Source organism: Anguilla anguilla, chromosome 11 (assembly GCF_013347855.1).
Source record: "Anguilla anguilla isolate fAngAng1 chromosome 11, fAngAng1.pri, whole genome shotgun sequence".
NCBI classification, from domain to species: domain Eukaryota; kingdom Metazoa; phylum Chordata; class Actinopteri; order Anguilliformes; family Anguillidae; genus Anguilla; species Anguilla anguilla.
In genome coordinates, this window is record NC_049211.1 from 6272590 (window position 1) to 6294800 (window position 22211).

Below are 22211 nucleotides of genomic sequence, written 5' to 3' on the forward strand. Positions count from 1 at the left end.
ATGTAAAGACATCCTCTGTTAGTCTCACGGTCGTGCCTTCACGGCTATTGCAATCGCCCCCCCAATCTCATGTATCATCCTTTGGCCACAGAAGAGCAAATACGGAAAATGAAAAATTGCAGGATGCCAAAGTGTTATTCAAAAAAAAATAAAAAAATGCACTCGGTGATTCACTGCAAACGAACAACGTTTCAGCCCACAAGATCGCGTTGCATAACATCACATCCACACCCATTCCAAGCCCCGCCCCCCAGCAACCCACCCACCAATCATGCTCCATCAGCACGGCCTCCTTATTGGCAGTTCACACACACACACCCTGGCTGGTCTTCCCCCTCAGATGGACACATGGCAGCCAAATGAGAGCAGAACTGAACAACTCCCTCTGCCTTGCTTGACATTTTTACCTCATTTGCATATTTCTATCACGTTTTCTAGAACATCACCTTCTTTACCCCAGTAGTACGAGGGCAGAGAGGAGGGTCACATCTGGGCAATTTGACTGAATCTGTTTTGCTCCAGGATGCCTCTTGCTCATTTTTTAATCTTTAGAACAGCATGAGTTCATCACCAATTTCACTGCCAAAGCAATGTTCTTTAGAAGCTGGAAAAAAAAAAAAAACCCACGCACAATTGCCCTATTGAGTCTACTGCAGAATGCATTTTAACCGTTTCCTTCCAGTGCCTAGGACAGTTCTGTAAGAGCCTGATCTCCAAGATTAGGGCTGCTCAGTTCTGTTCCTCGAGATCTACCATCCTGTTGGTTTTCATTTCAACCCCAATTTGACACACCTAATTCTACTAATTGGCTAGACCTCTAGCCATTGAATGAGGAGTAGTTTTGTTAGGGTTAGAGTGAAAAACAACAGGACCGTAGATCTCCAAAAACAGGGTTGAACAGGCCTGAGCTATACGCACCAGACAACCCACTCCAGCTCCTACCCAGTCAAAATTTAAATTAAAGGACCCCTCCACATTCTGAGCAAAAGTCATTTTAGCACCGGCTATTAGTCATGGGAATTGTGAAGATCTACACAGAAGAGCCAGTCTGCATTCTGGGCATTTAATAGGTTAAGTGAGTCAACTGCACTGCATAAGGGTGGAAAATCTATACACACTGCTGGACAATGGACATTTCCATTTCATCCCCAGGGCCTAGACTACCCTTAAATAGCCAGGGAGGCCCAGTTCTGCAGTGGGGGGTGGGGATCAGATTGGATGAAAACCCCATCCCCTTTAAAATGAAGTTTTAAATACCTGAAATTCCAGGGGCAGTCATCCCACCACAAAGTGGAAAAAATATTACCTGGCAATTGAAGGCCCACTCTGTAATTTCAGTTACTAATAAAATGCTAATGGCTTACAACAAGCAAAGATTTGAAGAAATGGCACAATAGTATATAATTATTCTCCTAATAAAAAATAACGATCAAGATTCCCATGTGAAGCACTTCAAAAGGAAAAATAAGTATTTAAAATAAGTGTCTGACCAACACAACTTCCTTGTTCATCTTCAGTCTTCCGCCTTTCATTCTTCTTCTTTGTTTTTGATGTCTGAGCATTCTTGGAGTCTTATGCAGCTCATCACCATGGAAACTAACTCATCACTAATCCATCAGGTGAGCTATTGAAAGGAATAGTTAGCTAACATTTTGCTAAATAAACCATGTCTAACGACCTCAGATGTACTTGACCATTGCAACATGAACATGACTTGACATCTGAACATTCTAATGCTGATGTAACAATCACCACTGGTAACAGAGAGTAGTAGAATTCTAAAACATCAACTTGGACTTTTTGAAGAAAAAAAAAAAAAAAAAAACCATCTCCATGCCTAGGAAACCAAACCAGTTCACAGGATTTGGACGGGTTTTTTCAGCTCCATCCAGCAAAATGGCGGATAAGAGAGGGAGAAGCAGGGGGAGATGAGGTAATGAGATGAGGGAGCCTCTTTGTTTGCATGTTACACAGCACAGCGGAGCACCGAGCCTGGGAACAAACAGAGAGAGAGCCTTATCTAAACCGGGCCGCTTTGTTTGAGGAGACAACGGCATCTTTCTTAATGGCCCTGCCATCGTTTCTGCATCCCTCTCTTATCCCCATCCCCACTCAGATTCGAGAGGGTGCTCTAACGCGCACTGGAGCCTGTTCTCAATTAATCTATAATGGACCTACGGGCGCCAGACCCACAGCCGTTGGACAGGAGTATCGACTCGGGGAGACTAGTATTTGTGTTTTAGTGATAGAGGTTAATAGCGGGAATGCAATGATTCCTAATGGAATGAAAAAGGGGTAAGAGGAACAGATTCTCTGGGGCCTTTTTTTGGTCAGTCCATTCTATCCAGAAAGCCCTGTCAGCCATTGGACAAAGCTGGCGAATCGGCAGGATTACAATCTCCCACTAACTGCTACTGATGCTGATGTAGTACCCTTTGTTGATCACTTGGGTTAGGTAGGGGGGGAAAAAAAAGACTTTGTGATAGAAACTTAAGTTTACGTATTTTACTTTAGGGTAACAAAAGGGGAGAAAGTTTCAGAACAAGATCAGTCAGTGCCAGGCTGACTTCAAATACTACAGTCTGTGTTAGCTCTGGGTGAGATGCTTTTGTTTGACCCGGATAACCTATCACACTTCACTGTGGATGAGAACAGAATAGGTTTTTACATTGAGTCACCATAAAATATCTAAGACTGAAGCTTGTCTGACTCACTAATCCTTGCAACCACCAGACCATAACATTCAATACACCTGAAACAACTCTACCAAGAAAACGGAATATTATTTCCTTTTACTGTATTATGTCCTCCACCATAAAGTTGTGCGATCAAGGCAAATATTACAATGTTCCATAGTATCATTTGTCTTGATTGCACATCACGTGGTAATGAATACACAGTACCAAAATCTTAACTATGGACAAGATTATCGAGGTTTTGCCAGTCGCCATGGCAATATCAATCAAACCAGGAAAAGTAATGCTGAAAGAACATGAAACTGGAGAACTGAATCAAATCAAATCAAATCATTTGATTCATTGTCATCTGATTGTTTAAATCAGTCAGAGCACTCCATGAGTCTTCATATGCAGGTTTTTCATTTTGGATGGAAATCAGAATAAACAAAAATGAATAAATAAATAAATATTCAGTGATGGCGCTCCGGTCATCGGTGGTGGATTCAGATCCAGCTCAGTTCGCGGCTCCAGCTGGACGGAGGCGCCGCGGGACACAGGGGAAGAGTCCAGGCCTGGCAGTCGCTCCTGGGATTCCCCCAGCATTCCCCCAGCGTTTCCCCAGCGTTCCCCCAGCCTTCCCCCAGCGTTCCCCCAGCCTTCCCCCAGCGTTCCCCCAGCCTTCCCCCAGCATCCCTCAGCGTCCCCCCAGCGTTCCCCCCGTGTTACCCCAGCATTCCCCCAGCCTTCCCCAAGCGTTCCCCCAGCCTTCCCCAAGCGTTCCCCCAGCATTCCCCAGCATTCCCCAGCGTTCCCCCAGCATCCCCCAGCATCCCCCCAGCATTCCCCCAGCCTTCCCCGAGCATTCCCCAGCATTCCCCCAGCCTTCCCCAGCATCCCCCCAATGTTCCCCCAACATTCCCCCAGCATTCCCCAGCGTTCCCCCAGCATCCCCCAGCATCCCCCCAGCATTCCCCCAGCCTTCCCCGAGCATTCCCCAGCATTCCCCCAGCCTTCCCCAGCATCCCCCCAATGTTCCCCCAACATTCCCCCAGCATTCCCCAGCGTTCCCCCAGCCTTCCCCCAGCGTTCCCCCAGCGTTCCCGGCACCATGCTAAGGCCTCTGTAATCAGAGCAGCCCGGGTGGCGGCTGGCCGGGATGCTGGTGGCCAGGCGCTGGTAAATAGCCAGGCACTGTCACAGGGGGAGAGGAGCGCGGACAGAGAGTATTAACCGTACCGACACAGACTCAGAATCAGGGCTCTGTATTAGCAATCAGGCCTGCTGCCTCTGTCTGCTTCTCATTCACATGCACAAGCACACACACACTCTGAAAACACAACACACGCACACACACACTCTGAAAACACAACACACACACACACTATAAACACAAACACACTCTATACACCATAAACACAACACACCCACACACACACACACACACACACTATAAGCAACATACATGCACATATACTCCATAAACATAACCCACACACACACATACACACTCAATAAACAACCACACACACACACACACTCTATAAACACTCATTTCACTCTCTGCCTCTCTCTCAGCCTTTCTAGAACACAATGTGTAAAACAGCAAACTAAAAAACAGCAGATTACTTTTTCAGCACCACCTGAACAAAGTGTGTGTGCTCATGCACCGAGAAATAAATGATAGATATTCTGATAGTACAGGCAGAGAGAATCACAAAAGCATGCAAGTATAATTCAGCTGGAAATCCAATGTGAGCAAAAAGATACTGAGCGCCAGAGAGGGTGAAGGGCTTCCATGATGAAGATAAACTGGCAGGGAGGGGGGGGGGGGCTCCGTGTTTGGGCTTCCCGGTACAGCAGTTCTGGGCTCGCAAACACTCCTAATGAAAAGCGACACCCTCTTTTAAAAACACAGATATCCCCGCACTGTCATCACCGGGGGGGCGTCTGGGGCATAATGTCATTAGCGGGCGGGGCAGAGGCCCTGCGGGGGGGTTGGAAGGGGGGGGGGGGGGTGTTGGCGGGGTGGGGGGGAAGCTCCCTAACCCTCTCAGAGTGTTGCCCCCCCCCCCCCCCCCCCGCACCCCCGGCACCCCCTGCAGCTGCCGTGAGCCGTCAGAGGGGTCAAACACAGGTGCGCGGTCAGACAGGGCCACGGGAAGACGATACGCGTTGGGACGCGTCGACCGGCACGCAAACACTTCCAGCCACGGGGGGGGGAACGGGGGGGGGGGGGGGGTGATCTACATCTTCATCATGATTTGGAGGCGAGAGAAAACAGCTCGGTACACAGAGCCGTACACGTGCCACAAAAAAGTGCTCGCCCCCTTCCTGCGCTTTCCTCTGTTACTTACTACCCATCTGTCACGCCGTTTCAGATCTCAGATCACAATTTCAAAGCTTTAGAAAAAAATGTTATATTAGACAGGGAAAGGGAAATGGAGTAAACACAAAACATAAATTTTTTTTTTTATTTTTTTTAAAAAATAATTTCAGTTTTTTAATGAAAAAAGTTCTAACAGTGTGTGAAAAAGTATGAAATGTGTTTTACTCAGGTTCCCTCTGTCTAATATTACACTTTTTCTAAACATCTGAAACCATTCAACAAAAAGAGCAAATACTTTTTTTTTTTTTTTTTTTTACAGCACTGTATATCATTTTTTTCCCCCAGTCTTTTTTCCTCCATCTTGTTTTCCTCCCATGTGCATCTTTACCCAATTTCCCCTCTCAAGTGTAGCACACACATTGGTCACAGTCCATGAATACAAGCGAGTGCAAAACACGCTTACTGTACGTTGCCTCGAGGTAAAATATAACATCCTGAGAAAAACGTAATAAACATCAACTCGTTCAGCTAATGTCGGTGCCGTTTCTCAAACATCGTCCCTTAACTCTCTCCGGCAAAGGACACAAAGAAAATAAAAATATATTTTTTAAAAAGTCTGGCCACAATTTTTAAGAGCTGCCATTAAATATTTTCCAGCTCATAAAGTTTACGTGAAGACAGGCTACAGGGTGAATTTTAAGCCACTGAGGCATTCGTTTCTGTTTCTGTCAGTCCTTCAAAGGCTGCTCTCTCACAGCCATGTGTCTGTGCAGTACTGAGGGCGGGGTCAAGGGTCACCGGTGCCACCAATGGCGGGGTGAAGGTGTCACTGGTGCCAACAGGAATCCGAGATTTCAGTGTCTGTGCTGACAGGTCCCTGCATGAGGGCTAAACGCGATTAGCCGTTAACGCTGACACCCGCCATTCCTGTCGTTCCCTGAAGCTGCTCTTCAATCCTGTCGGTTCCATATCCTACAATGCACCGCCCCCCCAACGTGACTCCGCCTCCAGTCCTTCAGTTTGCTTTAAAGACCCCAGCTAGCCCACACACCTGACCTCAACTGCCCACCCCCCACCAACCATCCCACAAATCCTTACAACACCCCCCCACCCCTCCCCACCCCCACATTCCAAGATAACACAACTGCTAAATGTGGCGTGCAAAAGCACTTCGAGCTTGTGTCAACCTTTTTGAGCTGGCAAATTCCTGACCAATCACAGCTAATGTTACTTCCATCGGCATGACAACAGGGGCTAAACACTACCGTTTCTCATTGGGTACGGGTTTAATTGAAAGATTCTTCTTAAATACGCATCCAAGCCACCTACTCCAGGGACTAGGGCTATCCATTGCACCTGTGTATATCAAAGATCTAACACGGAAAAGGTGACTTCTGGGACGGAACGAAAGAAGTTCCAAAAAAAAAAGAGCTTGTTTCTAACCATCATAACCAGTCTAATTTTTCAGCCTGCGTCTTCAGATGGTTTCAGGCCATACCAACATCTGCAGAAGTACGTTCATCCAAACAGACTGGCCACCGCTGCAAACATTCACCATAATTTGAGGCTAAGCAATTGGTAGCCTATATCCTCAACTCCCTACAGTGAGTGACCTTTAAGAAAAGGCAGACTAAGAGTGCGATTCACAGATTTGTCCATTAGTTGTGTATTCTTCTAAGGAATAGTAAAGGTCGATTCAATATTGTGCACATTTCACATGGAAGCAATCCAGCAAGCCAAATCTTAACAAACCCAATACAAAAGACAGGATATCAAGTGCTTTGGTTGAATAAGTCGGGAAAACACTCAATTTCCACACAATCAAAGCCTTTTCTCTCATACTCATTAAGCAGCATTTATTTATTTTTTTACAAGCTGTGATTCTGCATTCTGTTCAATTAAGGCTATAATTACGCTCATTTCAAGCAGGTCATGGAGGTCTCTACAGAAAAACAGAAAGTCAAAGGAACTGATTATACTGCGTATCAAGAATTAGCTTTGTTTAAACAGGAAGCAGAGCAAACAGACAGCTCATCCAGTTCACACAAACACAAATAAGAGTCCTCATCACGAAGCAAATTCAGACACAGGGAGGTGCACTGCTGAACAGAAACACGACCTTGCGCACACACACACACACACACACACACACACACACACATACAAATACTCACAAAATGAAAAAGTCTTCATTTCATTTTTATTTCTGCCTGACAATCAGCACCAGCAGATCAGCGACTCAACAAACGAGAAGTTATATAATAAGTGACAGGAAAATATTTCCCAAAGTAAAACAGAAAGCGTGCTGCAGTTAGACTGAATGCACCCCACCGTTCAACCCTTAAAAGGTGCGTAAGATCACAAACATGTGATCATTACATTACATTACATTACAGGCATTTAGCAGACGCTCTTATCCAGAGCGACTTACACAACTTTTACACAGCATTTTACATTGTATCCATTTATACAGCTGGATATATACTGAAGCAATGCAGGTTAAGTACCTTGCTCAAGGATACAACGGCAGTGTCCTACCCGGGAATCGAACCTACGACCTTTCGGTTACAAGTCTAGTTCCCTACCCACTGTGCTACACTCCGTCCTTCAGAGTGTTCTTGCAGCAACTGAGCATTCTAATGCTGATGCAACAATCGCTGCCGGGAACTGAATGCAGTGGAGTTCTAGAACAATGACAAAAACATTCCAAAAAATAAAAAATAATAAATCTACCCCACCCACCCCTGCCCTACCTGACGGACAGCGTGAAGTCCCCGGGGTTGCTCTTGCTCGGCCGGGCCAGGAAGCTACCGTGGACCCCGCGCGTGAGCAGGATCTGCTCCGCCTCCGTCCCAGTGATGTTGGGGTGGAACCACCTTCAAAATCAAAAATCAAAAAATTTAAAAAATGCATTTGATTTGCATAGCACTTTGTTTATTTACAGAGGGCTGTCAGAAAAACACTTTACAAAAAAAACACCAGGCCTGAACCCCCACAAAGCAAGAAAGTGAAGTAGAAACTTCCCAGCAGGGGAGAAAAACACTCAAACACTAAGGATAAAAAAAAACTCCCCAAAGGGAGGAAATCTCAGGAGGAAACGGCAACAGAGGTAGAGGGGAGCCCATCTTCCGCGGGCTGGTCCCGCGTAAAGTCAGGGTGGGATGGATGGTAACAGAAACGTAATGAGGCCCCGTGACACACAGAACAGAAACGCTAAAACACACTGAGCTTTCACACAAAGATCCCCAAAAACACCCTGATCTCACGTGCGCTGCTACCAGGACCTGTGTTTTCAGAAGTGTCCCCCAGACAGCACAGATCTGAGGTCAGCTTCTACAGCGCGTGCTTTCTGCAGGGAAGTAGCATTACCCATTTCAAGTGCATTTCAAAGGCACTCAGCCAGGGTCTAAACTAAGCGCTCCGTGAAACAAACAAAATCAAATCACAGAAACCTTGGCTTGGCTGCATTGTGTGTGTAGTGGTGACTGGGGAACTTGACTCGGTAACAGAAGGCTATGAGTGGGAGTGTAGCTGCGTAGTGTGGCCAGAGCTACACGTAACTCCGTTATGCAAGTAAGCAACGCGATAGCACAATAACAGTAAAGCAAGGACTTCACAAAATGTCATACCACAGCCATTGGGTTTTATGGTTCCCCTAATCCACTTAAAGGCGAACTGTGAACTAAACTAGCCTCAGACAAGTGTTCAAAAAAAACGTCCCAGGAACCCTATTCAAGTCCAATCCATTTTGGATGCATTAATCAGATATTTATACAATATTTCCCAGGGTCACATGACAGCTGAATATGACTACGCCCACCCATCTGCTTCTGATTATTGAGACGTCGGTCGAAACCGGCAAAAACTTAAGAAAACTGCACGAACCATTAATTTTAATTTTCAGACCTGTAATTCATCTTCACATCTCATGCTCTATAAATCCGTTATCAGAACGGTAATGTTCCGCAAGATCACAGGATTCAGCAGGGCGCGCTTAAAAAACGGTGAAATAAAGATGAAAATGTTTAAAAAGTTGAGTAGAAATGAAAGGCCTTTTATTATCCCAGGCAAATTGTAGGGGCCAGAAGGTTAATCCGGCTTAACCCAGTGATCTGACCAGGATCCCCCCGGGGCAGGGCCCTGCTTTCTGAGATTATGGCTTTATCTTGTGCTCCCCCCCCCCCCCCAGGTTCCAAATACCGCCGCAACAGCCGCCATATTTACGTCTGGGGCGGGACCGCGAGCTGGGTCACACGCCTAAGGGTAGAAAGCGAAGCGATGGAACTCCCGCCATTTTTAATATGCCTACAAATCGGGGAGGGAGACTGAGAGAGGAAGAAAAAAAAAAAAACTTGACAAATCTAATATACATTGCATTACATTTATTTGGCATACGCTTTTCACCCAGAGCAATGTACGAAAGTGCATACCAAGGTCTTTGAAGAAACTACAAAACACAGGTTCGATGAGGTACAATGCTCATTTCGTACAGTTATTCATAGCCAAGTCAAGAATATAAAGAAATAAGTTTGCAACTGCCTTGAAATAAAAAAAAGGCCAGGTGAACGACATTTGTGGTGAATGTGGAATCGTAAGCGAGGCTGACAGGCGAACCTTCCCGCCCCATCGAAACTGTCGACCCGTCTCATCAAAACCGTCTCGCCCAATGGGATGCTCCCAAAACAGAGCAGGTGACAAGACAGCAGGGAAAGGCTGTGTTAACAGCACTTTGGGCTGTACGAAGGGGAGAATGGGGACATCATAAGATAGGATTTATCTCTTTTTCCAGACCACTGGAGCATGTCCACCCTGTACAAACAGACATGTGAGGAATTGACAGTGTGGCTATTTTTCCAGTGCCCCTGTAGATGAGATTACTGCCTTAGGCACACTATCAGAATCAGTCCTACAAGTCCACTAATAGAGAGAGCAGGCTAATGCTGTGGGGGTCCGGACACAAAGAACCCTGCCACATCATTACTATATATATATATATATATATGCACAGAGCAGAACAAACATCCTGTCGTACCAAGGAAATAAAAGTGGGGATGGCCACAGACAGATTCTCCCCCAAGCCGGACACGAGCAATCCCACACCAACAAAGGAGCCCAACCCTCCAGACAGACCTCCTTCTGTCATTTTGTGACAAAAAAAACATACCTACTATCAGTCAGGAATGAATACATTTGAGGTTATTCTCAGCAAGGAAAGAAAATCAACTACGAATCACACTGACCTCGGAAAGCCTTGTATAGCATTGCACATTTTTTGAAAATGAGGTAGAACAGTGTATAAAAATGACCTGATGCAAATGTGACACTGAACTTTTCATATTGCATAAATAAATAATATTCACAGAAGCCAAATGTGAATATTATTTATTTATGAAATAGGAAAATGAAGTAAGACAGACTGAAAATGATCTGATGCAAATTCGACACCAAACTTTTCATATTGCATAAATAAATAATATTCACAGTAGCCAAACGTGCTAAATTAACCAGTGAATCTCATTGTCAGCCTTCAATGAGTCAACTTGTGTGGGAAATATTTGACTTTCAACATTAAGATTAAGTGGTGAGTCATGCAAAACATGAATATACACCACATTATCAAAACTTAAGTGAATTCTGATGCCCCGAGAGCAAATATTCAATATGAAGCATTAGATGGTGAGTGCACAGATTGACATAGATAATAAAAATGAACAACACAATCCAGGGCCACCAAATTTGTACAATTGTACAATATTACATCGACCTGTTGAGGTAAACACTGAGGTGGTGGTCAGCAAAATGACCTTTTAAAGAAATGACAATACAGTGTAATGAGCCAACGTATAGGCAGACTGTATAAAAAGCAAAACTAAATAAATAAAAGCGAAAATGTGAAAAGTGCAAGCACAAGCGAGTGGACTGGAGAACATTCGACCTTGAGCTTTGACACGGTGTTCCTGAATTCAGACTGGTTCTGAAGGAACAGTCAGGACAAACATGTCAGCACACCTCCAGCACAGCTTGAAGAGTTTGAGACAGCAAATTAGATAAACTAGCAAATTAGGTTTCCACCGGTGTCCTGGCTAAATTCGAGGGTAGGGAGGGGCTTCAGGTGAGCAGGGGTACAGTAATTACGGACGGACGTAGCTGGGGAGGAACTTCAGGTGAACAGGGGGAGAGTAATTCCAGACGGACGTGGCTGGGGAGGAACTTCAGGTGAACAGGGGGACAGTAATTACGGACGGACGTGGCTGGGGAGGAACTTCAGGTGAACAGGGGGACAGTAATTACGGACGGACGTGGCTGGGGAGGAACTTCAGGTGAACAGGGGGACAGTAATTACGGACAGACGTGGCTGGGGAGGGGAGCAGCTTCAGGTGAACAGGGGGAGAGTAATTACGGACGGACGGGCGTGGCGGGGGAGGACAGCTGGGTCCAGCGCCAGCTCCCTGATCCACCCCTTGCGCGTCGCCGATTCTCATTCCCCACGAGAGAGAGATTAGGAAAATAACTTTTTCAAACGCCGCCAACTGAGCCGGATTACTGCCGGGCCTCACCAGGAGATTAGATAGGGGAACATGTGGAAGGGGGAGGCGCGGGGAACGTCCACGGAATACCGTCACGAAAATGAGAATACGCGGATTTACAAGGAGAAACTGACGCAACGATGTTACCAAGCGCTCCACAATACACCGCAGTCATATCTTCCAGCCGCTCTTCTCCAGGATACAAGCTGGAACGCAGACTAGACGCTGAAATTGAATTTTGTCCCACCTGAAACACAAAAGAAGATACTGCCCCGGCACCCACTTCTGAATGCTGAAGATAAGAATTCATAATTAAACTTTTATCATTAGAATTCACTTTAGATAACCGTCCACAAAAAAGAAAAAAAAACATAAATCACATTTCTGCCACTGATTTGATTTCAATTGGACAGCATGAGCATAACCTGGAAAAGCTGAAGAACAGTCACGTTTACATGCTCATTCCACCACAGATACAAACAGTATGAGCTCACAGGTGAAAACAAATTCTCGGCACAGGGTATATGTCGAGCTATTGGGTCAAATCAATGCGAGACCTTGCCCACGACCTGAAGTCCTACAGGGTGGCACGTGATTGGCCGCCAGCGCTGCCCAGAAGAGTAAGGGCATCAGCTGGCACGGTAACCAATATCCCCGCGATGATAATCCCTCAGGCTTTATTCAGGCTAACTTCAGGCGGCCCGTGCCAGCCTATGCAAGAGGAACCGCCACGCAACGGCCGTGTAGCCGAGCTGGTACGACGAGATAAGAACAGATGCTACAAACCGACATTACGAACCTAACTCGCTGTTCATTTATAATAATATGAAATGAATCCTCCCATGCATGCAGGTCAAAGAGGCTTTGTTCTGAATGCGTACATACTGAATGACCTTACATAAGGCCGGTATACAACAACTGTTACAGCATAAATGCTGCCCTTTTCTATGCCACTTTCACTGCGCTGTATGAAACCGGATAAAGCAAGGCTGCGTAAGCACTGCAGGTACAACAACATCTCCCCACAAAACATGAATGTATATTACTCCATGCTAAATGATGCATCAATATTACACGTACAGTATGTACACAAACATGTGCGTGTTGCCATACGCAGGTACACACACACACACACACACGCGTACATGCATATGCACACACACACGCGTACATGCACATGCACACACACATACACACACACATGAACATACACACACATGCACGCACACACACACTGGACTTCATAATGACTGCATTATTTTCACTTTCACTGAGGGCCACAGGAAGCATAAAAAGAGCCATGTGTGGTTCCAGAGCCACAGCCTGAATATCACAATATTACACAGCCTGCCTGTGGCCCTCCCATTCCTCACAGTCATAGACTAGATACTCCCCCTTTCCCCCTTATTCCATAATGTTATATAGCTAGGAAAAGTGTTCTAGGAAGATGTGGAGATAAGAACATGATTTACTATTCCCTCTGACAAACTGTCCACAGGCAATGAAAAGGAGGGCAGAATAAGCATTTTTTTTTATTTAAAATTTTTTTTTTTACACCACCACAGCAACAGATCTACCAGTCCAGGCCATGGACAGGCCTGTGCGGAGACAGCGGCTAGGATCTGACCCAGAGCACGCCAGCCAGAGTTGCTTTGTTTAATAGATAAACCGGTTAGTTGCCAAACCAGCAAATGGCAGCAGCGTTCACGTTTTATAAGTATTGCTCTATTACGCAGTATTGCACAAACGGGAACGTATGCTCACAGCAAATGAATCAGACTAATTATTCAACTGTTCAATAATGCTCTGCTCGCCGTAAAAATTAGTGCCACCATCACAACATTTTTATTGGATTCTGTATGTAATTGCCTTAATAAGCCAATACTGAGCTTGTATTTCTGTCTCTCGGTAGTGATAACAGTGGTAGTTAAATCAGCTATTCAGGGTAACGGAAACTATGTAAGAGACAACAAAGTTGAAACATTTCACGTTTTGTGTTGTTGTTGTTGTCGTTGCTGTTGTTGGAACCGAGAATAAGGTTCACATAAGGTTCACAAGTTCCGCCTTCTGTTTTCTTCTTCTGAAAGGGGTTATTCAGTTCACTCTGTCATGGGCTATATTCATTTCCCTACATTAACATTAAATGGTAAATGGACTGCATTTATATAGCGCTTTTATCCAAAGCGCTTTACAATTGATGCCTCTCATTCGCCAGAGCAGTTAGGGGTTAGGGGTTAGGTGTCTTGCTCAAGGACACTTCGACACGCCCAGGGCGGAGTTTGAACCGGCAACCCTCCGACTGCCAGACAATCGGTCTTACCTCCTGAGCTATGTCGCCCCCCAAATTAAAATCGGTCGCTGCAAAACTCATGCCACACGCATGCCACACGCAAACAGGCCAGTCTCAGTTACTGTCACCTCAGTCAGTGTCATATCTGGAGAGGAGAAACTACATGTCAAACAAAATATAAGTGTGCCAATCATTACATCTTATTGATACCACAAGAAAAGGCACAATTCACTGTAGCATTTAAATTTCTCCTCTCCTCAGCTACATCTCTCCATTTACCACAGACTCATTCTGTAACATCTCTAGATGTCTGACGGTCTCAAATCTACACCCCATGGTAATTTTGGCATTGCTTAAATTGCAGTAAGAGAAATTGCACTTGTCAGTTAATTCACACTTGTCTGTATGTGCAACTCTTTGATAGCACCAATGAAATTCTCAAGAAATTCATATGCAAGTGCTTTAATTATCTTGTAGTTCCAAATGGGGACTTCCAAACACAACGTCAGTGAAAGCATGCAAGTGTAAATGCATTTTAAAACACCTGAATAATGAACCAATGAATAATTTGCAGAGTGCACATATTTATCAATGAAGATTAATAAAGTTATGCAGTTCATAGAACAGGATCAAACAACCAACCAGTACTGTATGAGAACATCAGTGACCAAAGTTGCATGGTTCGCTCTACAGGTGCAAATCTGTACATGGGGTAGCGCAGCAAGAAGACAAGTGACTCAATTTAATAGCCCCACCCCCCCCCCCCACCACTCAGCACTTCAGCATTTGCGCCGACCCCAGTGCGTCTGCACCCCGTGACCACGTGGCAGAATCCCGCCCCCTGCCCGCCTCACTTCCTGTGGTCACACGGTGGAAATCTCAGCAGGGTGAACAGAGAAGAAACTCCAAAGCCGCCTCCCAACACTCCGCAGATCAGCGGATCAGTCATGGTCACAAACCAATGCCATTCCTCAACAATGATGTAAAATGCATCACCCGATCTAAAAAAATTACAATAAATAATTATTTAATAAAATAATAAATACACCCAGACAGCAAAAATTGAAATTCTTAAGGAGGTTTTTTTCTGGAATGGGATGAGAAGAAAACAAACACAGCCCAACTGCCAACAGCAGGGAAAGAAATTTCTCCTACCTCACCATTCTGGTCGGAGCTAGTCTGAGCGCCTAGCCGCCTCAGAGCTTAGTAATCCACGATCAGTGCAGTTACACAAGGAAGGGGGGGTGGGGGGGTGGGGCAGGGACTGTAGGAGAGCTCACTGCAGGCATAGGCAGGCCTGGGGTGGGACGAGGGGGGGGTGGGACCATGGGGGTAAGGGTTGGGAGGGGGGGATGGAGGGGCAGGGGCTGTAGGAGTTCTCTGAGCAGTTGAAGGCAGGGCGGGGGGGGGGGGGGGGGGGGCGTTAATGAGCGTTGGGAGGGGGAGGGTGGAGGGCCCGGGACTGTAGGAGTGCTCAGCGCTGGCGAAGGCAGGGCGGGGCTGTTTAATCTGGGATTTGGATGAGTGCGAGTCGTCCTGATAGGAGCACCAGCCAGTGCAATCAGCCTCTAAGCTATCCGCCTCGCCTCCCCCCCCACCCCCACCCCCCCAGACAGGGACGCGATACAGCGTCACCAAAAAAATAAATAAAAAACGTTATCTGAAACGAGTGCCAGCAGATGTTGTATTAAAAACAAACACTTCCAGACACAAAATAGCACAGAAAACTTAGGCTAAATGTGGCAAAGGACAGGAAAGCTAAGCTTTGGAAAGGGTCTTAATGTATTCATACAGTCAGGCATTTGACCTTACAAAAAAGACAGGACAAAGAAAGCCAAATTTAGTGAAAAGTGGAGTCTTCACAAACAACCATGTTTAAATGTACTCTTGTACCCTTAATGCCAATGCTATCCATTACATTAAAAATGTGGACTTAAAATTTTTTATTTTTTTTGTTCAATCCATGCTGTTCATTACAGAGCTGTTGATACTAGTCCCTGGAGAGATGATTGGAGGAAAATTGACCATACTGTAGGTACAGCACATATCGATCAGTTGTATAATGCACCGGCCCACTGATGCAATGGTTCAGCATTTCAATTTCCACACCCAAAAACAAGCATGTCTTCCCCAGAATCACATTTGCTGAAGTACCAGTGTGGTACCAGTACCCCCCCCCCCCCCCCACTTGACATGTTTCTTGGCATGACCATGAAAAAGACAACCTTGAGGCCTTGCCGATTCAATATTTACATCTCTCCTCTGCACAGACAAGACATCTTACCGCAACCATCAAGCATCCTGTGTAATTATCACGGAGAATATGTACTCACATGGATTTTTGAATTTGAGCTAAAATATTGTGCTGAAATCGGAAGAGGTCCAGTACTACCAATGTCCGATTTAAGAGCAGTGAAATGTGAATTATATATTTATTGACCAAAAAAAAGGCAGCTATGATTTAAGATGCAGGCACCAGAGCAAAAAAATCCCCAGAGTGAAAATGATGATGCTAGGGGAGTCCTCATTATTTCGTTAAAATTTTCAATGGATACTGACAGCACATTTATTTAATCAATTGCTTGCGCCCGCTCCATATGTTATAATTAAAGAGGTCCAGTGAAGGACGACATGTGGCTTTGTGGTCTTTACCTCTACATCAGCTTTTGATGACTGCACTGACTCCAGAAACACCACTAACACACGATAGCTTATGCTTAGAGATGTGAACATTATCAAAGGTGAAACACAACACTGAAGAAATCTGTTGCATCAGTAGAACGTTGAGGTGTTCCTCAGGTAAATCTGGCGAGTTTGCTAGCTTCGTTTTGCGTAGACACTGACAACAAAATCAACATCATCATTGGTGGAGTTAAAATAAAAATTTCAGAATTACATCACAGAGTGGGTGTGGCAGCCTCAGTGCCATTGAAGAACAGATGGATATAGAGAAAATTATTACTTTTTAAAAATGTTTTTATTCTTTGACTGTTCATTACTGACTGACAGATAATACCATCCTCTTTTAATACACTGTGCCATTGGCCCTTTAAATTGAATGCCAGACTCATTGTGGGTTTCAGTGGTTGCCATTCAAATCTAACCAAAAATGAAGCATAACTGGATTGCATCAGAAAAGTAAATATTTTATTAAATGCCCCTGTCGGTAGCGGACTGTGGTCAGAAGCCTGATCATAATCGGGCTTCGTTTCCATTATTGATAGAGTGGGTTTGCGTCGGTCAGAAGTTCCTCTCAGACCACCGCTGCATAATTTATTTATCTACCTTGTGTTTTATTATTTTACTAGCATTTTTTAAACCCACTGAGATTAAAATACTTTTTCAAAGGGGGTCTGACCCGACCTGACCACAAGCTACAGGCTGCTATCAGTAAGAGATGTGCTGCAAAGGTTTGCAGGTTCGATTCCACGATGGGGGGCACTGCTGTTGCATGCTTTAGCAATGAATGTTTAGCTAAATTGCCTCAGTATGCTGTATATCAGGTTTATAAATGTAAAATACTATGTAAAATAAAATGCAAAAAAAAAACAAAACAAGAAAAGCAGTGCAAGTTTCTCTGGACAAAAGTATCTGCTAAATGCCTGTAATGCAATGTAATGCCCACTAATTGGGGCTGGCGTTTATGTGCACTGAGTGCTCTATGAGGAAAACAGCTGAAGGGAGAGGGAATCTGAGGCCCAATCAGCTGCAGTGCACTTTTGCATTGGAGGCCAATGGCATGGCACAATGGTGACTTGAGAAGCACAATTAGCAATTCCAACTAGGGTGAGGTAGAGGGGAAAAATGGACATTTTTAAATAAATTATTAAATGGTCAGACGCTGTTCAGCATTTTAAGCATGTTTTAAAGATCTCATTTCCAGGGCATGCAATTAAAGCCCAAATTCCAGCTCCATCAGGAAACTGATGTTCATATCTTGTCAATCAACGATGTTTAAAAATCTGATGAGTTGATGAATCGAAGCATTTGTTTCAGCCTCAGCATTTATCCTTGGCTAAACTCCCAACCAGCCACTCTCATTCTGCAATCTACTCACCACCCCCCCCCCCCCCCCCCCCCCCCGCCCGCCATCCACCTCCCATCCCCTCATTGCATTCACTAATCTAATCTTTGCCTGGCCTTTAAAGCGTATAATGACAATTCTACTGTCAATTCTATCGGAGTAACGCAGCTGCATACCCACAATCATTACGGTCACTCAAATGTGTATCCTTCTAAATGTAGCACTGTAAATTTAACCCCATCCATCCGTTTGACGATGTACAAGATTGCAAACTTTCAATACTGCATCGCGTACATCAGTACAATAGATTTTTGAACATGCTGTTCATACACGCAGGATACTTCAGTTCCAGTTCCAGCGCTCAAATGATTTTGCCTACAGACACTTTAACTGTACGGGAGTCGCTACACTAGTTAAGTGCATCTGTGAATGCTGTTAAAGCCCATCTCCCATGTACTCCGCTCTCAGGCTGTTAGCTAAATGATTCATCCTCCGGCATCCAACCCATGTATTTTAAAAGTGGCCTCCCCTCAACCAGGCAATAGATGCAGGGGCTGTCCAAGTGACCGGCGTGTTCCGGTTACTACTGACCACCAGGTATTGTTTATGAATACGACCGCGTGGGGCACAGGTAGCCGGGATGGGTCACAGCCACTGAAATAGCATCCCATTTACCTGGGCTGCACCAGCACACCTGATTGTGAGTCCCCATCTGGGTCCTAGACAGGGACCTAACTGCCACTGAGGACACTGAGGTCACGTCCTCAGTATTTTTTCTTTTTTTCCCGTGTCCACTTCCAAAGCCGAATATTTAATTTAATTCTTTAGTGATAAAAAACAGCTGCAATTCACTTAGGAGGGGAATGAATGGGCTTTAATACCTTCTGAAATTAAAGCCTAATCTAGGGCCATATGCACGGCATTTACACCCTAGAATTCATCCTCCATGAAATGAGAAAATTGAAGGGAAAAATGAGCATATAACCAGCCAAATCTTCTGACCTCAGTATTTTTTAGGTCCTGATTACACCCCTGGTCCTAAGCAGTCCTGACCCTCCTAGCTCTATGCAGACCATAACTATATGAATATTTCTGGCTGGTGGACACTCGACTGCATGAAGAACATAAACCAGAGGATTACAATCTGGAACAGATTCCAACGGCCCCATCCCTGGGCAATGCTAGAGCCAACTGTGTGTGTCATCCAGCAGGGCAGCAGGCCACAGTTGGCACTGGCACGGGCCAGAGTAGAATAGACTGCGGTGCCCATGCATGCACTAGAACGGTACCTTAACAGGATGAGCCACCCACCAGCCCTGTGTAAAGATATTCTAAAGCAGAGCGTGCATCTAACGAAATATTTTTAACCCATGACTTCATGGATGTATGCTGTAAGCCCCGATTTTGAATTTAATGAAAGAATTAAGCATACGTTAGGCTACTTCTTTTTTTATTTCCATTACTACACCAGATTAAGTGGCTTGCAATATTCAAGTGAAATATTCAGGGTAATAATTATGTTAGGTAGAGATTACTTGAGACAAGTTTCTGCAGGGCTAGAAGCCTAGATTTCGGAATTCTCCCTAACGACAGTGGGTACTGGCTACTGATTGGTGCGTCAGGAGTTACCGTTTACTGGACAAACACTCTCAGGGTAACTGTGCACTGAAGAAAGTAGCTAACACCTTTAGTCATTTTCCAGTAGTTTGTGAGAGCTGTCCTTGACATGTTAACCCAGTGAAACTCTTAAGTGCTACTTCCTGCCTGAAACCCCCCGATTAGGCCTTCCTGCTTGCCTGGAACGACAGCCTGAGGAACTCTGAGTTTGTGCTGTTCATGTTCGTGTCCTGAGATACACCACTCCACCCCCACCCCCCTCCTCCTGTCCTCATCCAAAACCTCCCTGCTCTGAGGCATTGGTGCAAAGCCATCTCACATGGGTGCACTGGCATCAGAAATTGTTTTTTTTGTTTTTGTTTTTTGGCTTTCATGCAAGAATTGCAATTTTTATGCCCCAATGATGAATTTGAGAGGCAGTTCATGTCTTAGGGCTTTACTTACAGGATTCCATCATTCAGTGCGTCTGCAAAGAAATTGATTTCCAGTCTCCAGCTGCCTGTTATACATGGATTTGGTTTGTTTCATGAAATATAATAAAAACAAACGAGATCTTCACTGCTTCCCAAGAGCCCTGCTGATTGGTTTTCAGGTTGAAAGGTCCCAGACTGCAGTGGAAAGTCCCAGGGATCCTTGATACAGTAAGTCGGATTTCCAGTCACCAAGTAGGCCAACGGTCAAGCATTCTAATGAAACCTGGCAAGTGTATTTTGTCTCAACCATTCTCCAAATCCCCCCCTGGGACTTTGACCCAGGGCCCAACATTAAAGGTCAAAGTCAAAAAGGCTCTTAAGACTTGCATCTCCAACTAAAGCACTTCCGCGTGGATTAGACTGAAATCACATGCAAGCTCTCCTCGTTTTTCCCCTCCCAACTCTCTTATTACCCGTCCTTCTGCAATTCTCCTTCAACCAATCCACAACCCGTCCGTTTGTTCTGAATTCTTGCAATGTTTTCACACAATAAACACCTTTCCTGCACCTCAATACAAGAAACTCTATTTAAAATTTCAGGGTCTCCACTATAAAATGTTATATGAAATTTCCCATATTCTCCCTCCTAAGTAGCTATTACTCTGTACTGCATGTACAGGTGGATATGCACCCTATCCACCAAAGGCTGTGATTTCAGACCAATCAGATGTAGCTTATGATTTACTTGCGGTTCACATTAAAGCTTGGCCTTCGTCTTTCTTTCAAACTGAGATCAAAGTGAATTAATTTTACGAGTTGTCACCAGAACCAGTTCATAAGCTACAAACACGTATGCTTGTATCGTTCCCCGAAGTCAACTTGATTTTGGCCTAACACTCATATTTTCTTGACAACGTCGACACAAAACAGGCACACATACTCACTCCAAAGCTCATCTAGATTCTCACATCTTCTTTCAGCCTCTCTCTGGCTGTAACACGCACACACATATTCACACACACACACACACACACACAGACAGACAAACATAGACACAAACACACATAGACACAAACACACACACACACACAGACGAACACACACACACAGATACACACAGACAGACAGACACACACACACACAAACATAGACACAAACACACACACACACACACAGAGACATGCATAGACTCATACATACACACACACACTAGACACCCTCTTCTCTCTCCCTCAGCTGTTTGGTCCCGTCAGAAAAGAGCCACCTGTATAAACAGCAGCATTTTATAGGCCCTGGCCAGCACACTGGCCAACAGATCCCATCCCCACAGTGCACACAGACATACCCATGATTTATACATTTAGTATGTTTATCCATTAAACTCTACAGGGCATATAATGAATGCAGTTTATCAGGCGATTTGAATTACCAACCGTCACAGACACTAACACTGTAGTTTAAGTGCTTTTAATTTGTCCTCCCCAAAAAATGCTCTGTGGACATTTCATCAGGGTAGCAAACACTTCACCATATCCCAGCCTGATATATCTGTGAGGATGCTTCCTTAAGCCCAAAGTAAAGTCAAAATGGCTACAATATGTTGAAGATAAGTGCCAACATGCAAAACAGATCATTTGCAACATAAAGGTCTACAGAACGGTGGCTGATGTAATCTGTCAAAGTGATGTAATCTATCACTGGTGGTTAACCCCGAACAAAAACTACATAGTAAAAATGTAATTGTACATACGAGGCCTGCCGCTGACACAAGCCAACGTCAATAACCATCACACACGGTATTTATATTCCACTCAATTCACATTAAGTTGTATAACACCAAAACTGGGTTACTTTTCTAAGCGTAAACCTGTGGAGATGTAAACACGTTCTGTTAACATATTACTGCTGAGTGTGCGCTTCAAAAAACCACAGATGGTCAATTTATATCAAAGTTAATGATGGTATTATTGCAAGTGTCATGCAGGCCTGATACATATGCGCAACGGTCTTTGAACCAGTCTTGCATTTGGTTCATTCATAAATTCACACACCAAGAAAAACCACGAACACAACTCCGCACGTGTACAGCAAAGTTCCACAAAACAACGGTAGGAAGCCAGCATAGTTTGTGTACAGCGCGCTCAGCTGAGATCAGTCATCCAGCTAACCAGCCAGCATGCATACCATTAACAGATCAAATGTCTTAAACGGAGTAAAAGGGAATTGCATCTTGTCACTGGTATACGCGCGTGACATTCATGCCATAATACTCGATAGCTACCACTGCTAGCAGTATGACTGACCAAAAGAGAATCAATAAGACAACATCGCAAACG

At 44.8% G+C, this 22211-nt stretch overlaps 1 protein-coding gene across 2 annotated transcripts in view; it reads right to left on the reverse strand.

The window, feature by feature from the left end:
* Window positions 1–22211, reverse strand: part of ptpn11b (protein tyrosine phosphatase non-receptor type 11b) — a 38094-nt gene that overhangs the window by 15484 nt on the left and 399 nt on the right. The window contains exon 2 of one of the 2 annotated variants that reach the window (XM_035383452.1): window positions 7758–7880. The exons of the other annotated variant lie outside the window; for it this stretch is intronic. Within the exon in view, the coding sequence (XP_035239343.1) occupies window positions 7758–7880 (123 nt within the window). The remainder of the gene's footprint in view (window positions 1–7757; window positions 7881–22211) is intronic. 2 annotated transcript variants of the gene reach the window in all.